The sequence below is a fragment of the Canis lupus genome, chromosome 14 (genome assembly GCF_003254725.2).
Source record: "Canis lupus dingo isolate Sandy chromosome 14, ASM325472v2, whole genome shotgun sequence".
Taxonomy (NCBI): domain Eukaryota; kingdom Metazoa; phylum Chordata; class Mammalia; order Carnivora; family Canidae; genus Canis; species Canis lupus.
In genome coordinates, this window is record NC_064256.1 from 29,817,048 (window position 1) to 29,835,183 (window position 18,136).

General features: G+C 35.2%; 1 protein-coding gene across 5 annotated transcripts in view; it reads right to left on the reverse strand.

Moving 5' to 3' along the window:
• The window catches only part of AGMO (alkylglycerol monooxygenase), a 344,484-nt gene that overhangs the window by 116,817 nt on the left and 209,531 nt on the right, over window positions 1-18,136 (reverse strand). Inside the window, exon 9 of one of the 5 annotated variants that reach the window (XM_049093644.1) lies at window positions 10,472-11,359. The exons of 2 other annotated variants lie outside the window; for them this stretch is intronic. In XM_049093644.1, coding sequence (XP_048949601.1) covers window positions 11,195-11,359 — 165 coding nt within the window. In that variant the 3' untranslated portion in view covers window positions 10,472-11,194. Of the gene's footprint in view, window positions 1-10,471; window positions 11,360-18,136 lie in introns of those variants that run through there. 2 more of the 5 variants (XM_049093643.1, XM_049093641.1) reach the window with 2 other exon arrangements.

Consider the following 18,136-nt stretch of genomic DNA (forward strand, 5'->3'; position numbering starts at 1 on the left):
TACATTTATATTCATTACCAAAATGAAAACATATTTCACTTTTTTGGGATACAAAATGTTATTTAAAACTATATTTTGAGGGATGCCTGGGCAGCTCAGTGGTTGAGTGTCTGCTTTCGGCTCAGGTTGTGATCCCGGGGTCCTGAGATCAAGTCCCACGTCAGGCTGCCCACATGGAACCTACTTCTCCCTCTGTCTATGTCTCTGCCTCTCTCTGTGTCTCTCATGAATAAATAAAATCTTAAAAAATATATAAAATAAAAAATAAAACTATAATTTTATGATCAGATTATCTGGCAGAAGTTACATAATAATATCAATGTTTTACATTATGGCATAAATTACATGGTGTTCTCTGGTCACACAAAAGTTAAGTGGATCAATTTTTCTTATCTTTTTTTTTTTTTTACCTTGAAATGTGTCTGTCAATAGAAATTCTTCATGAACACTAGAAGGCCGTTTATAGCCCAAACATATAATCAGAAAATTGAACTCAACTCTATTTTACCATAATATCTTATACTAATGGGATGATACACCTAACAAAATTTAACAAGCTTGCTGATATTTATTTCAGAGCACCACTTTGTAGCCTGAAATGGACACTCATCCCAGCAGGTGCCAAGACTCAACAACAAACCACTTTCAAGTTACATGCAAATTATAGACTGAAATTCTGTAAAGAAAACACTCCATTCCTTTCCCCCCAAAATAGACTTCTTGTACAATACTCTCTAATGAGAGTGTACTTAACTGATACAGTAACTGAATTGGAGGGAAAATCTCTTTTGGCTTAAAGAAATATCAAAGTCCATTTCATAAATGACAAATAAGATGTGACTTCCTTTCAACAAAACAAACACCTTGATGCTGATTCTTTACCACATTAACAAGGGATTTAGAGTCCATATATTCCCTTTGAACTTGGTAGTAAGTTTCAATGTACTTAGCATGTTGATGTTAAACGTGGCCCTGACAAGTGCTAATGTATACCCTTTGGGTTACTTGATACTCTCCATAGAGATGCCTACTGAATTAAAAAGAGAAGAAGGAGAAGAGAAAAAAAGAAAGTAACTGCCATAGGTTCCAATATTCATTTATAAAGGAAACAACTACAGAAAACCATCAATATTTAAAGTGCTTAGAAAAGATATTGATTATATAAATTATTTCAAACTAATTTAGACACGACAGTCAATAGTTAAAAGCATGACTGTAATAAGTACAATGGTTAAAATATTGAGGACCGCTGAGAAATGTGGTTAAAATAATTGTAGTTTAGTACTTAATAGTCATTTTTCTTTGCAGAATTCCCAACTGCCAACTATATTTTTTTCATAAAATATCTCTTGCCCCAAGTGATCTCAATATATCAGAATTTATCATAGATTCACTATTATAAATGTCCCATAAAAGTTACTATAGACTAAGCAAGCCCAGGCAAGAATGAAGGATGCAAGTCACCAAGGGAAGGAATTAATTCACCACAGCACAAAGAGGATTCTTGGGAGCAGGAATGTACCAAATTATGTAATAGGAAATGTCACAAGTGACTTTACTTGCTTTTTTTTTTTTTTTTTTTTTACATGTAAAGAACTATTAGCAAATGACATTAAAAGTGGCCAAGGAAAGGAGGCAAAGAAAGAAAGGAAGGACTCGAGAAGCAAATCTGAAACTCCACACATCATCTTGAATGGTATATCAGAAGGTGAATTTTCAAATTATTCTGGTTTCAGACAACAATGAAAACCACTTAACAAAGCATGTTATTTATACCCTTGTGGATTAGTTTATTTAAAGGAATATGTATGTGCTAGTTTGTATATTTATAACTAAAATGATTTGCTTTCAAATAATAATATCTTTGAAACACTTTAGAAAAAACTGTCACCTCATTCTATTTTCCTTTCGTGATATTAGAGTGTCTGAAAGTAGGTGATTAGAAACTACCAATCTGCTGTGGCTTCAACCTTGACCTCCCCTGGGGCAGTGGATTATTTCTACATCATAGTATCTGTTAGTTAATACCAAAGGCTTCGTCCAACTTCAAAGCAGAGATATTAAAGGCTCACTTTCCACTACAAGCAGGTGTATTTTTATTAGCTTTCTCTTTCAAAATTGCTATGACTTCACTTGCGGATATCCCGCCAACAGCCATTATTGAAAGCCTTAGTATAATTGCTAAGTTACATGCAATGTCTGAAGCACAAAACCAATGTCACTCGCAGCCCTCCAACAATTGACTGAAACCAAGTGTTACATCATTAAAGCTGAATTACAACACACCCATGGCGTGTTTTCCATGTGTGCTATTTTAAACAATAGTAGAGCAAAATCTGGCTATAAATTCACAGATCCCCAATTTGTTCAAATTCATGAACAATAAGAGCTGTCTGAGTGCCTTTGCTGGCTCTATTTTAGTCAGAAATGTCATGTACCAAAATTAAATGTCTGTTTGGATTTTATTGGAGATGGAAATGCTAGCTTTATGTTGTAAATTTAAACAACCTGCCACAAAGGGAGACTCACATTTGTATCACTTGGGAAGGCATATTCATCTCTAATTGCTTAGGGTAACACAAATAAACTAATGTAAAGTGTTCGGTTTCTTAACTGGTTTTGTGTAGAATAAATCAGATGAAGTGATGAAGGCATGAGTTTTCAGTGGGTTCAGATTGGATTTCTTTACTTTGATACAGTTGGATGTGGAATTCGTGCATTCTGTTATTGTTAATGATTAGGAAGTTTTCTGGAAATTCAAGAAAATTCAGTAAGACATTCATTAGTATGGATAAAAATATTAGCAGCATACTCAATATTACTTTTTTTCTAATTATGTTCTACATATTCCATTATTCAGTGATCTAAGTGGAAATATTTCTTCTGTCATAGTGGTACGCAAAGCTATTATAATTACTTTTTAAAAAGGTCTACAACTTTTTTTATTCAGCTTCAGTGATTTTATGGTGCCTAGATTCCACCGGAAAATATTTAGTCACTCGCTTACTTGGATAGAAATCCATCACCTGGAATAGAAATCATGGTTAACGTGCCAGCATCTTTGTGCAGACAGGCCCTGAAAATATATACTAGGTAAGGCCACTGCCAAATGACTTGTGTCTGGCCAGCACTACCTTTCAAATGTTTTCTGCATACCAGTCACTATTAAGATTTATTGTAGCATGTGTAGGTAAATATATTTTAGTTTTCATACCCACAACTTCGATAATACAGTAGCAATGTACACTCTACATATTACCTGTCCTCAGTTGTGGTTTCAGTAGTCACTCAGAATATTCATATTTCTCATCAAAACCTAACAAGAGTCTTTCTGTTACTTTAAATAGATCATATTAAGCCAAAAGCAGGAATTTCATATATTTTGCTAATCTCTTGAGAAATTAGTTTAGTTTCTTAAACACATCCCTATCATGAGAAAATACATCTTAATAAACAGAAGACAGAAGACCTATTCCAAAATATATGAGAGAACTGGGTCCCTATAAAAATATACAATAATCTTAAAACTAAGTCCTATACGAGGCTAAATCAGCTAACTACTCCTGTACTCTACTATTTAAATCCTTGCATTCATGTAAAAAGTAAATAACCTCTACACACACAAACACACACATACATACACATCAAAAAATGTTACGGGTCATCACTTCTACCACATTCAATTTACATCACAAATTATGACAGCAAAAGAAATCCATCACAACCACCAAAGGGGGGAAAAAAACCCAGAAAACTATGCTCTCACCACAAATATATGTCCACCCAGTTCTTTCCTTTATTTAGAAAATCTCAGTGCCAACTGAATCAAAGCAACCATACTATTTTAGGGTTTATTTGTTTTCTTTAAATTTGGCGGACACTGTTCTTTCCTATAAAATTGGTTGACTCAATACGGAAAAAAATATCCACCATTAGCTTTCAGCATACCCACTTGTTATTCTTCATCTTGAATCCCAAAATTAATCTTACCGATTCATGTTTAAGGATTGCTTTTGAATAAAAAATATTTTATGAGGTTAGGTGTTCTGAATTAATGTGTTTGGGGAATTTAATTGTCATTTAAATGTGTGCCACTGAATATATTAATCACATTCTTTAGATTCTAGGAGCTGGGCTGTTATAACCATCCTCAAGTATTTGTCATTTAACTATTTTGTGTGTTTTGATACATTGTGAGAAAGGCATAGAGAAATCAATCTACGTGTTATTTCAATTTAAACATATCTACCAAGTCCTAAGTTGTAGCATTTACCTGATTATAAAGCATGTATTAAGTAATTGCTTATCAGGCTCTACACATATTTCAGCAAATCAAGATGGCCTAGATTGTATTTACATTTAGGCTGTAATTTTCCCAAACCACATAAACAAAACCACTTTGACACCTGGTCCTTTAAAGTTCATGAACTTCAACATCTAAAAACATGTGCAGGATTGTCAAACATTCCAGTGCCCTCCCTGGGGGCAGCCAAACATATGTAACTGTGTATATCACAATGTCATATGCCATCACATTTTCTTAAAAGAAAGTAACTGGGTCCTTCTATCAGGGCAGCAAAATGTCCCAGCTCTGAATCTGTGAGATAAGGAGCAAGGACTCTGAGGGAGGAAGAAGCTTAACTGTACCCCCAGGCTTTCTAAAGTTTGAGTTAAGCATACCCACTCATTCTAAATTTCCATCGATTCAAAACCCATAAAGAGTAAGAAATAATAATGCTGGAAGTACACAAGAGGGAAGATTGTAAGCCCAAAATCACATTCAAGTAACTGCATATTTTATAATCATGCAATTTATATTCTCAGTCACTCCAGGTGGGAGGAAAAGACGAAGTATAAAGGGAAGATCAGCTAAGAAAGGAATAATTATCCATAAAACGGGTGTGTCCTGTAGCTTGGAAAAGCTAAAAGGGACATCTAATGACATCTACTACCCCAGCTGCTCATTTCTGCCTTGTCAGAGATCTTCAAGCTGAGCAAACTATTTTGGTGAAAGGGGCAGATGAGAAGGCTGATTAAATTTACCCTTACCTGCGAAATAAGCATCATCCCCCCAGAGTTCTTTATAATTCTGCCAGGGGAAAGGGAGGGCCAAGTGCAACCCACCTGTTTACGCTCCACAATCTGAAAGCTTGCTAGCAATAGGTTTATAAAATGCAGCAGCAGGAGCAGCAGCAGCACTGCAAAATCTCTTTAGCAGTCTTTGTCCACCTGTCTCTGAGACCAGCAACTGGCTGAGTCCTACCAGCTGTTTCTTACATTGGCCAGATTGCTGGCCCTTTTGACCGTGGGCAGATAAATTAAGGCACCTGGGCTCCACCTTTCCAACTCTGAATAGCAAAAGGAAGCTACTCTCCAGTGGATTCTTCGCTCCAGCAATTAACTGAAGAAAACGATTAAAGGCTCCAGGGCAGACATAATAGTGGATCTGGGGTTGTAATTAAGCAGTGACTTAGGATGGCTGGAGGGAATATATCATGAAAATTTTATCTCCAGTGGAGAGGACTGTTTTCTAAGTACTTTAGATATTCTTTCAAGTAAGTGAACAAAGTTTTGTTTTTTTTTTTTAATCATCCACGAAAATTTTAATTTGATTTCATCTTTTTTTTTTTCAACATTACTTTTCAGGTTTTATCCTCGTGAAATTCACATAACATAAAAAAAGTTATATGAATTGATTTTTAACAGTAGATAAGACCAATATAATTACATTTTAATCATTCAAATCAATAGTTAAAACATTTTGTTACTGTATCTCTCGTTTTCAGACGTGGTAGCTGTGAAGCTCTGACCTTCTTAGATTATCTAATTTGAAGGTCAACATTGATGGAGATGACTTTCAAAACTCTTCCACATGTATATGTACTTCCACAGGCCTCCTCTTCCATCACTGCAGTCTCTATTCAGGAACTGGAAGACCTAGCACTTTCACGCATCCTCAAAATTAAACCCACTTTGTTTGTTTTTTTAATTAAACCAACTTTAAAATAAACTTATCATTGAATGTATAAATGAAAAAAATGAAGAGATGGATGAAAGTTAATTTCAAAAAAAAAAAAAAGAGTACATTTCATTAACACCTACACCAAATCTTTCATTAAAAATGTAGTGCACAGGGATACCTGGGTGGCTCAGTCAGTTAAGCATCTGCCTTCAGCTCAGGTCATGATCCCAGGGTCCTAAGATGGAGCCCCAAATTGGGCTCTCTGCTCAGTGGGGAGTCTTCTTCTCCCTCTCCCTCTCCCCTACCCCTGCTTGTGCTCTCTCTCTCTCTCTCTCTCAAATAAATAAATAAAATCTTTTTTAAAAACGTAGCATGCAGAATGGATCATCTTCACATAATTGCACTGCCTTTAACTATCTATATCCACTAGATCTTCACTTTAATATAGATTAATGTTTGGGAGAGGAAGTTGAATCCCAGATGCCTAATAAGGCACTGAAAAACTGGTTATGATGCCAAGTTATTATTTAATCTGTTTTCTTATATGTAAATTGGTTAAAATGTAGTTTTTAAAAATTAGATGGTAACTGGTGGTTCTCAAACAGAAACTATTTCATTCAGAAATAATCATTACATAGATTAATCCAAATAAAGTAACTTGTGTTAGTGCTGAAATTGTTTCATGTTTGCATTTTTGTAGTTATAAAGGAAACTTATCCTATCCTTTCCAAATCTATCAACCCTATGGATCTCTAAATAGATGTCTCCCAAACTTATATATCCTTATATAGCTTAGACAACTCCTATTATTTTCAAAGTCTGAGGTTCAAGAGAGTAACCAAGAAAGGTTATATAAAATGTTATGCCAATAGCATTTAGCATTTAGAAAGCATTTAAACCCATGAGACTGAGTAAAGATTATATAACACAATGGAAGCAAGAGAGAGGACTGAGTCCCAAGGAACTAAGGGAATTGAGGTTTAGGAAAAAAAGTTGGTTCTAGCAGCTACAAAGGAGTGGCTAATAAGGCAGGAATAAAACTTGCAAGACTGCATTGCTATGGAAACTAGAAGGAATGAAGGAGGAGTGAAAGGTCAAGGTTATTGCCTTGAAATTTAACTGAAATGAATTCATAAATGTCTATCCTTTTCCACCTCAGGAAATCTTATTCATCTTTAAAATCCAGTATTAATGACTTTACTGGCAAACTCTCCCCATCCCTTTTCATCTCCTATGCTTACCACGTAGTCAGACCAGGCTTTATGTCAACCTCATCATATTTCCTCCAAGGTTTTAGGCAGTTTCATTAATAATTTTGCTCAGAGTGCGAGTATTTTGAGGAAGTTAAGAGACCTGGTCTTGCTTTCTTGATCAGACTTTAAAAAAAAACTAGCTTGTTTCATTAATGTATGTAGTTAGAAAGGAATTGTCGCATGTGCTAATATTCTGATTAATATTGTTGTCATTTTTATTCTTTATGTGATAGTGTAGTATAGAAGCAAAAGTACAGGGGTGCCTGGGTGGCTCAGTTGGTTAAGCGTCTGCCTTCGGCTCAGGTCATGAGCCCCGTGTGGACCTCCCTTGTTGGTGGGGAGCCTGCTTTTCTCTTCCTCTGCCCCTGCCCACCCCCCTGCTTATGTTCTCTCTCTCACTCTGCTTTGTCTCTCTCAAATTACTAAATAAAATCTTTTTAAAAAAAGTAAAAGTATAGACAGGAAGAAGGTTTGAATGCTACCCTTATAACTTAAAACATATCACCCTGAACATGTCAATTAACTCTCCAGGTCTCAATTTCTTCATCTGAAAGTGTGGATAGTATTTCCTAAGAGACATTGTGAAGAGTAAATAAAAATGCATACTTAGAATGGAGAAGATATTTGATAAATATCAGTGGCCTTCTCTTTTATGGATGCTTTGCCTTTCCGGAATCTCACAGGGCACCTAGTAGTAATTATACAAATAAAAATATCATATTTTCCTACAGCAATTATTAGAACCTGAATTATATATGACATTCAGTCAATGAGAATTTAAAGACTCATTCACTCACCCTTATTTCATCCTAGATTAGAGTTTAAATATCAAATTATAGTAACCATAAACTATATTGTGTCAAATATTTAACTCATTTCCTTACCTGGAACCAGCATACCTCTAAGTGATATGAAACATAAGACATGAGTTTCATAGTTTCTGCTTACATTTTGCTGTAATATTGACCACAAAAACCTCTGAAAAACTTGTATTTGATGTTAGTGATTGCCTTACAAATGTGATCCTGAATCATAAAAAAAGGAAGAGAGAGATCCATTTATTACTTACTACTGAAATAGAGTACAAAATTTGTTCTGGTAGCATGTCCTAAACATAGTTTAAAAGTAGAAATTTTTACTCATTCATGCACACATGGGAAATTAGATTTAGAAAATAATTTCTCCTTCAGCTATTCATAAAAGTCACAGGAAGATACTGACTGTCACTTTCTTCTTACAGATTCAGGAATTTATTTTTTCAGATTCAGGAATTTAAAAAAAGAAACAAACACAGTCACTGGTGTTGATAAAAATAAAAAAGCTTAAGAGTCAATCAATAATTTCTTGATTATACATATTTTTGGTCACTGATATATCTAAAGCACTTAGACCTATGACATATAGTAGCAATTTGGTATTTTTTGAATAAACAAATGCATATACGTAATAATTATAATCATATATAATTATAATATTTATATATAATTATTATACATAATAATTTATATATGTGTAGTTAGTAACATATATTGTTGTGTAAATGCACAACAATAAAAATAGTTACAAATATATATGCCCTAATTCCCTTAAGGATTCTGGGTTTTCTCCAACACTTACTGAATTGTAAGCCTAGCTTATTTTGCAGTGGACTAACAGTTTCAGATCTAGAATTAATGTGCATAATAAAAATAGCTTACAATTTAAAATTAGAAACATAAATGAATATTTTCTTTGCCTTTAAAAAAATGATTTTTTTTTTTGTATTAGCAATACTGTTGGGCCTGAATGATATGATGCTCTTTCATGGAATGAATAAATCTGTAAACTTAAAACATCTCTCAGCTTTTTATCTGAATTACGTAGTTCTTACTCTTTTATATCTAGTAGTTTCTCCCTGGTGAGACTGTCATTTTCTTGAGATGCACAGAAAGAGATAAATTATCCTAAAGATCTCAGAGTTTCCTGATTCTATGCCTCTATCCTTAGAGTGACTATCCTAGTTGAAGTCACTATCACAATTTACCAAGATTATTGCAATAAATCCCTAATGTGTTTCCTGTCATTCACTCATTTCTCACCAATTCCTTCTTTTCAAAACCACTTCTGTGACCTTAGCAAAATGTGAAACTAACCAAATGGTTACTATGCCTAAAACTCTTCAATGGCTGGTTATATATAATGCCCCAAGGACCAAGTCCCCAACTCCTTACTGTACATTCTCTACACATCTTTTTCTGCTGCTGCCCTTTTTCATTTTTCTAATATTATCCCTTGTGTTCTTCCACTCTCAGGTAACACTACAGCCATAAAGAACCACTGCCAATTCCCAACACAGCAGGCATTTTCTTACCTATTGGCCTTGGCTTGAACTGCTTGAAATATAGTCCCTCACAGTCCTTCAGTTGGTAAACTTTCACTCATGCTCAAGATACACATCACCACCTTGGGTAATCTTGTCACACACCACACCTGTATTATGTATGTTTTTCTTCTATGTTCTCTCAAAGTGCAATGTTTATAACTTTAACATAGCATTTATCCAAATCTACTGGAATTACTAGTTTACTTGATCATCTCTTCTAAATTCTTAAAGACTAGAATCATGTCTCATTTGTTATTTTCCCCCAGTATCTGCCTCAGACATGATAGTGATAATACCTTTATTGTTTTTAATCACCATCAGCAATAGATAGCAATTGCTACTTACCTTATAGCAGAAATCACCCTAAGCACTTTACATACAGAATTTCATTTAATTATTGTAAAAATTCTATTATTATCTCCAGAGAGCTTGAAAAGTTGCTTACCAATATTCACACAGCTGGTAAATATCAAAGCCAGGACCCCAACTAAGATTTGTATGAGTCTGGACTTCCTGTTCCTAACTATTGTTAACAATTCCATTACAAAGTTGGTACGTAATGTATTTGTTGAGTATGTGAGCGATTGGGGTATTTATTAAATCAAAGTAAGGTGAATGAAACATAAAAGTTTTGATTCGTTAAATGTTAATTCAATTAAAAGTGCTAATACAGTTATTATTTAATATAGCTAAACATTTTTCTATAAATTAAAGAGGGTCATTTAATTAGATTTTGTTTTCAATAGGACAAAAATACTGATTATTTCTTGTTAGGTGTAGTAAAAAAAAAAAGATGGGTTAAATTCAGGTGAATTTCAAAACCCATTGATAATATCCTTTGCCATATAAAATTAAACATTTCAAACTGGAAACAGGTATCTCAAACTGCATATACTGTACATTAGCTTTCAATCAGCAATGTAAACAATGTAATATAAGCATTACATAGACTCTACATTAAGATAAACCAAGCCACTTTTGCCAAGACAGATGTAATCACTCAAATTCCATTGGGAAAGAGGTAACAGCATTATTTGGTCTAGGTTTCAAGTACTTTATTTAGTAAATAACTTGGGTTTTGTATATTCATTTCTTCATAACACCTATTTCCAACATTTAAACATTACAAAGTGTTTCAAGTATTCTGGGCTTAAGATTCAATGATAAAGCATGACATTTGTTAATCTTCCTTCATAAAGCATTTTTTATTTGACAGTTATAGGGATAATTTACTTTAATTACTCATTCTTGCATAATACCTAACTACTAAGAGGAATATTGTATTGTTACCCTTCTTTGTATTTCAAGTCTCCTCATCTTTTTCAATCATGAAAATAAAAGTAAAACATAAGACAATTTAAAAAGTGTATATTCAGAAAAAGAACACAGCAATTTGACTTTAGCCAAGATGCTTATTTCTCAAGCTATTCAAGGATTAAAATCTGAAAAATGAGTTGACCATATGCAGCATATGATTCTGGAAAACAGTTATTTTAGTGCTGATCATAAGCAAAAATCAAAGTTGCCTGAATTGAACTGCACCTTATTATTTTTAAAAAATTAGATCCACTTGTTTACATTAAAAGTATATTTTCAAGTAACTTTATATATTTAAATTTACACATTTTGGGATCCCTGGGTGGCGCAGCGGTTTAGAGCCTGCCTTTGTCCAGGGCGCGATCCTGGAGACCCGGGATCGAATCCCACGTCGGGCTCCCGGTGCATGGAGCCTGCTTCTCCCTCTGCCTGTGTCTGCCTCTCTCTCTCTCTCTCTCTCTGTGACTATCATAAATAAATAAAAATTAAAAAAAAAAACATTTAAGTTTACACAATTTAATGCATCACAATTTTTTCTTATACATTTTTGGGAAAAAATACTCTTTGGAGTGTCAGTACAAGTCCTTTTAAAAAAGGTAGTGGGGATCCCTGGGTGGCTCAGCGGTTTAGCGCCTGCCTTTGGCTCACGGCGCGATCCTGGAGTCCCGGGGTCGAGTCCTGCGTCGGGCTCCGGCTTGGAGCCTGCTTCTCCCTCTGCCTGTGTCTCTGCCTCTCTCTCATAAATAAATAAATAAATAAATAAATAAATAAATAAATAAATAGATAGATAAATAAATAAATAAATAAATCTTAAAAAAAAAAAAAACTAGGTAGTACATTCACATGAATCAGACTTAAGATTCCGTGAAAAGTTACTTTCTACATCTGTTCTCCTGGCAGGCAAATACTCTCCCCAGAAGGTTCCAGTGTTACTGTTTTTGTGTGTGCACGTGTGTATGTGTATACAAATTTAATGAATGTACAACCACATATATACAAATACTGAAAGACCTAGATCCATGCCCTGACTCTTTACTAACCATATGCGGGTTAATACTCAAATGATGGAAGCCAATAGCAGCAGTTTATCCCTTCATTTATTTTCATCTCAAAACTATGGCACAAAGTTATAGGGACTCATATGCTATCTGTAACTTCTTTTTGCCTGTCCTTCTGGATGTCTATGAACTGAAGGAATCTAAATCCTGCCTAAAAGATGCTTCATGGACTCAAACTCTTCCTCGTCTTCAATTCATTGATGTCTTAAGGGAATGTGGGCCCAGGATGGCTAAATCATTGAATTTTTCAAGAGAGATCTTTAATCCAAGTTCTTAAAGCCTCCTGATTTACAAATGTTGGTAATCTATCAAATTTTAAGTTAAACACTAATAGCTCTCTGCAGGATAAGTCAAATCCAACCTTTGGTTGGACTTAGCTTATGAACCCAGAGTTTTAGTCTAGAATCTGCTGACCAGTAGATACGTAAATTAAACAAAGTCTGTTATTGTCACCACCTTGATACTAGTGGGAGTATATTGATGGAAAAGTAGACCTATCTTTACGTGAAATTGACCCCTTATAACTTCTCTTGTCTTTTTTTTTAAGATTTTATTTATTCATGAGAGACACACAGAGAGAAGCAGAGACATAGGCAGAGGGAGAAGCAGGCTCCCTGCCAGGACCCCAGTGTGGGACTCCATCCCAGGACCCTGGGATCATAACCTGAGCCAAAGGCAGACATTCAACCACTGAGCCACCCAGGTGCCCTTAACTTCTCCTGTCTTAACTGTTAAAAAGTCAAGTTCACTCACTCATAGTTCCTGCTCTTAAAAATATCATCCTGAGGTTAACTATAGCTCTTTGTGACTTTCGTTATCCCAGGATACTGATGATCTTTACCATAATGGTTTCATAATAATGTTTTATTATATATATATATATATATTTAGTCTATCTATAATATTAAACACATTATATTATATATTCCGTTACATAATAATAGAATGTTTTATGCTAATGTTTGATCATAAGTGGGAGTAAATAGAAGCCCCCTTCACTTGTAATTCAAAGAGAATAATAAAGCATTTCAAAGTCTAATTTTCCACCAGATGCCCATATTCCAATGACCCAACTCCATTTCTGAAGCATACCTAAGCTCATTTATCTATACTCTATCTTTTGACATAATCCCCCTATCTACATTTATATACTACTAAGGTCAAATACATGCAACTTAGAATGTACCTGGCAGGGAATAACCAAGTGAATTTCACTGAATGATAGATAAAACTACCATTGTCAGAATAAAAGAATTGAGGATCAGATGACAGAAGGTCATATGAAGAAAGTAACAAGAATTTCAAACTTCTGAATAAAGTCAATTGCCCTGGAATATATTCTATGGTTATTTGGGAACAAATATTCTCGCATATGTTATTCTAATATAGGTTTGGCTAGATTTCCTTCCAATTGCTGCTTTGTAACACTTATGTATTTGTACAGTGAATCTACTATTTTAGAGCCATTATTACTGAAGCTAAATATGAGTAAAGTATCTCCCTGATTTTCACTTGAAGATTTTCCTGCAGAATAAGGAGATAAGTGTGAGCTAAAAGTACCACTGCAGATTGAAATAAGTCCATATTGTAGTTGGGATAGGGTTGAATTTAAAGTAAATGGAAATCTCATGCAAATTTAGCCATAGCCTTCAGCAATCAACTGAAGAGTATTTAGAAAGCAGAAAAATATTCTTTTCACATAGTATCACTAACAAAATGGAAGAGCAAACCTTAAAGTTTCTCTAAATTATCTGCCTAATGCATTTTGATTAAAGAGCTTCTACCAACATATTGTAAATCACTTATGTGTCTCACATTAAGACTTATTTCTGTGATACCCCAGTGGTTTGATAATTAACACTTAATGGGAACAACCTGAAAGAAATATATGCCTCTGGTTGCTTTTACTCTAGGCACACTGACAATAACTTAATCTTGCTGAATGGTGATAACACTCCCTATGCAGAGCTGCCATCTGTTTTTGGCACAAGGATTCTTAGCGTCCTTCAAGACTTGCTATCATTTACATCAATAATACTGGCTTTAGTATTTCAATACCCAAAGCTCTCCCAAACACAAATTTGTTCCAGGCTCCACTCCGATGACCTGACTCCAATTCCAATGGCCTGAAACCCCTTTAACCTCCATCCTTACTAGTAAGGAAGTATGGATGGAAGACAGATTCATAGCAAGCAAACTCTTAATAATCTACTTCTTATTCATTTGTTTCAAGTGACTTTGTAGGTTGAAAAGGGCCTGATGGTGATTATATGGAGGTATAGTTGACATCTCACAAAGCACAATTAAGATGTTTATTGTCTGTTTTTTCATTTATGTTCTCATATACCTAATAATAAAACATCTCATAGATTCAACTTTTCATTTCTCAAAGATTTCTCAGAATCCCTTTCTTCTTGGTAAATTAATTATATAAACTATAAACCAATAGCAACTATTTAATGTTTTTTTAAATGACACAACCAGTATTAAATCTTACACATTTAAGTAACTTTAGACATCAATTGTATTCCCTTAACTTTACAGATGGTGAAACTGAGAACCAAATGACCTCCTTCAAGTTGTTAATTTGTAACAGCCAAGTGTCTGGAATCCGAGCCCAATTTTTTCTCCAACTCATCACAATTATTTAAATACTTGCACAAAGTTAGGCCAAGCCACTATCAGACATTGATACAATTTTTTTTATTTGTTTTTTTATTTGTTTTTATTTGTCCAGGATCACACTCTGAGCCGAAGGCAAATGCTTAACTGCTGAGCCACCCAGGCATCCCAACAAACACAATTTAAGAAAGATATTACCTTCATGCACTATACATAGATCAAAATCTGGGGATCCTTGGGTGGCTCAGGGGTTTAGCGCCTGCCTTTGGCCCAGGGCGTGATCTTGGAGTCCCAGGATCGAGTCCCACATTGGGTTCCTTGAATGGAGCCCGCTTCTCCCTCTGCCTGTGTCTCTGCCTCTTTCTGTGTCTCTCATGAGTAAATAAGTAAAATATTTTAAAAAGTCATAGATAAAAAACATAGATCAAAATACTTCTGAGTAATGAATTTTGGTAGAAATAATATAAAAGACAGCAAAAACTATATGGAAAAAAATCCATATTTGCTTTTAATCTGTATAAGCCAATTTCCCTGGATCCATTATGTAAGCACGTAGAGAAGATGATAGCATTTAAACACAGACTTAGAAGTGGCAAGTGAGGGTGTCAGGCAGTAATTCTTAAACAGCTCAATGCTCCTCTCTGAGATTGCATGTCCAAATGGTTCAAGTGAGTTTGTAGTCTCACTTGATACCTACAAGGAAACCTCATATTTGAAAGTCAGAAAGAGTAGATTTCTGCTTCTTCCCTGGAGAGAATGTTTTAACTGTCAATGTGCTAAATACCAAGCAGTTGGATTTTGCTCTTAGATCTGAATATATTGGGGAAAAGTTGGATATAGAATGTTTCAGCTCAGAGAAAAGGAATGAATAAGTTAATCAATTTTCCTTTCTGTAACAATTTGATCACAGGGAAGTATCTTCCAGAATATTGTTAAAAACTGCACATATCATTTTTTTAAAGATTTTTATTTATGTATTCATGCAAGACACAGAGAAAGAGACAGAGACACAGGTGGAGGGAGAAGCAGGCTCCATGCAGGGAGCCTGATGTGGGACTTGATCCCAGATCCAGGGATCAGACCCAGAGCCGAAGGCAGACACTCAACCGCTGAGCCACCCAGGCAGCCCCTGCACATATCATTTTTGTTTGTTTGTGTGTTACACTCAATAAAAGGAAGGTTGGCTCACTAACACATGTAAAGCATATGATGGACATGGAGAAAGATAAATGAGACTTTTTTTTTAACGATGGCAATTAAAAATTGTTCAGTCTCATTTGTTTGTGCCCTTATTGTTGCTGGTATGCAACTTTATCTAGGAAACTAGTAGGCAAAATATGCCTTTTTAACCTTTATCACATTGTAGCATGCATGAGATATCAGATATTCTAAGTAATGACATTTTTCAGCTTAGAGTTATTCCATGAATATAATAAACTGTACTATATTTTAGGTATACTTGATAATACAATTATTCACTTAGTTTTATCAAAAAAACCTCAATCTAGAAACCAGACTGGTTGATAAATGTTTACACATGTAGAAAGAGCTCTCATAAAAATGCAAATTTGAACTTATCTCTGTTACCTTTAAATATGAAGATACTACTAGGCATAAAATTCTCTCTCCATACCTCTCCACCACTATATAAGCAGAAATGGCAACACTTTAAGGAGAAGTACATTGATTACAGAAGAGGTATTTCTGGGAACTAAAATTTTATATTTAATGATGACCTGTTGGGGGGGGAGAGGTGTTTGATAACATTTCTTGAAAGCCACAGTGAAAATTTTCACTATAAAAATGTACACTTGAAACTGTTTCTGCTTTTTAGCCAGCAGGAGAAACAAAACCAGACTCCCAAAAAATATATGATGCATTCAAGGAAAGAAAAAGCCGGTGCTTGGAAATGCCAGGTGATAATTTGGATATCTGAGTTGCTACTATGTTTCTCAGTGTGGCTTCAGGAAAATCATGTCATTTATATGCTACAATAGATAATGTATTTTAATAGGACATTTAAATATAAAAATAAATGTATAGCACCTTATTAAATAAGCATTAGTAAAAGCTTACCAAATAGCTATATTTAAAAAGAAAAAACTCATAATTTATTAAAAATCTTGTATGCATATATAGCTAGAGAGAAAGAGTAGGCAAACATATTACACGGAATAGTTCCTATTACTTTCAGAAAATGGGTCCTGATTGCCATTCATCTTGACTATCTACTTGTCCACCAATTAATAGGTACAGAAAAAAAAAAAGATGTTCTTTTATCATTAACCTTCGGACAGGAGACCCCCTGTTTCTAGTATTTACAACCATTTGACACAATCTATTAGGGCAATGGTAAGATTCCCCCAATCAGAGATCTCCAGTTTGCTCATTGTGGATAAAATAAACATATAATCCAAATTTAACCTCACTTTCAAAGGCATATAAGACGTCTCCCGACATGTCTTGCCTATTTTTAAAATTTTTATGATGGTAAATAAACCCTGGAAAATTCCTTCTTAGATTTTACCACCTGAAACTGCAGCTGTTGGCTGACACTATCAAAGCCTCACAACTCCAAACTCACGTGCAAACCTCATCAAGGGCAGACATTTCTAATTGATTCCAGAAGTATTTCTTTTGCTGAGATCAGGGGGCAAAGGAAGAATAATGAGCAGCTTTTTAGAGGGAATTGGGGGTTAGGGTGTTGAGGGGAGGAGGAGGGGAGCTTTTAAAATCTCGGACTTGGCCAGAAATGCATAGCAATTTTACGGTCAATTGGCAAGAGCATCTGGAACCAGGCATTCTGGCCTCGTAGTTGATGGTAGTGAAACCAGCTTACAGGCAACAGCAAGCCCATAATGAGTCCCTGTCATGTACTAGTGGAAACCACGTTGACGCTCTGCCAAATCTCCCTGTGCCTTTTTCTCAAGGTCAGGATTCTCCTTGGAGCTCTCGTCTAGTATGTGAAATGCTGTCCACCCATGCATGGATCTTAACCCATTTTAGCCGTTCCTAAAGGCGATGCAAAAAGAAAGGCTAAAAAATTATAAATTGCACGTGTTTAATTCCTCGCGTGCTGACAAGGCTTTACATCACAGAGCTGTGTTTGCTTTCATTCGGGGGATATATTTCAAACGCAGCGGGCCCTCTTGTTAGTGCATGGAGAGTGTCGGATGCTCAGGCCATAAATCACAGCACAACGCGCGGCACACAGACTAGGCCGGGCAAGACGCGAGGCCCTTTATTATGTCAAATGCAGGACAGGTGATTATAGGAGGGGACAGAGTTTTTTTTTTTTTTTTTTTTTTTTTAATGCCAGGCAGAGAACCGAGGTGATGTGGAAACAATTTCTTAGGAGTAAATGATGTTTACCTTAAACTGCTGCTCCTAATTCACCATGCTGGCCCTGGCGGATTACAGCCACCAGCGAGTCAGAGTAAAGGACATGCGTGAGAAAGGCAGGAAGAGGAGTCCCTACAGGATGGAAACTGTTCAGTGGTCAGGAATCGGCCATGCCGAGAACTAGATTTCTAGCATTCCTAAATTTCTATTTTTGTTTTGT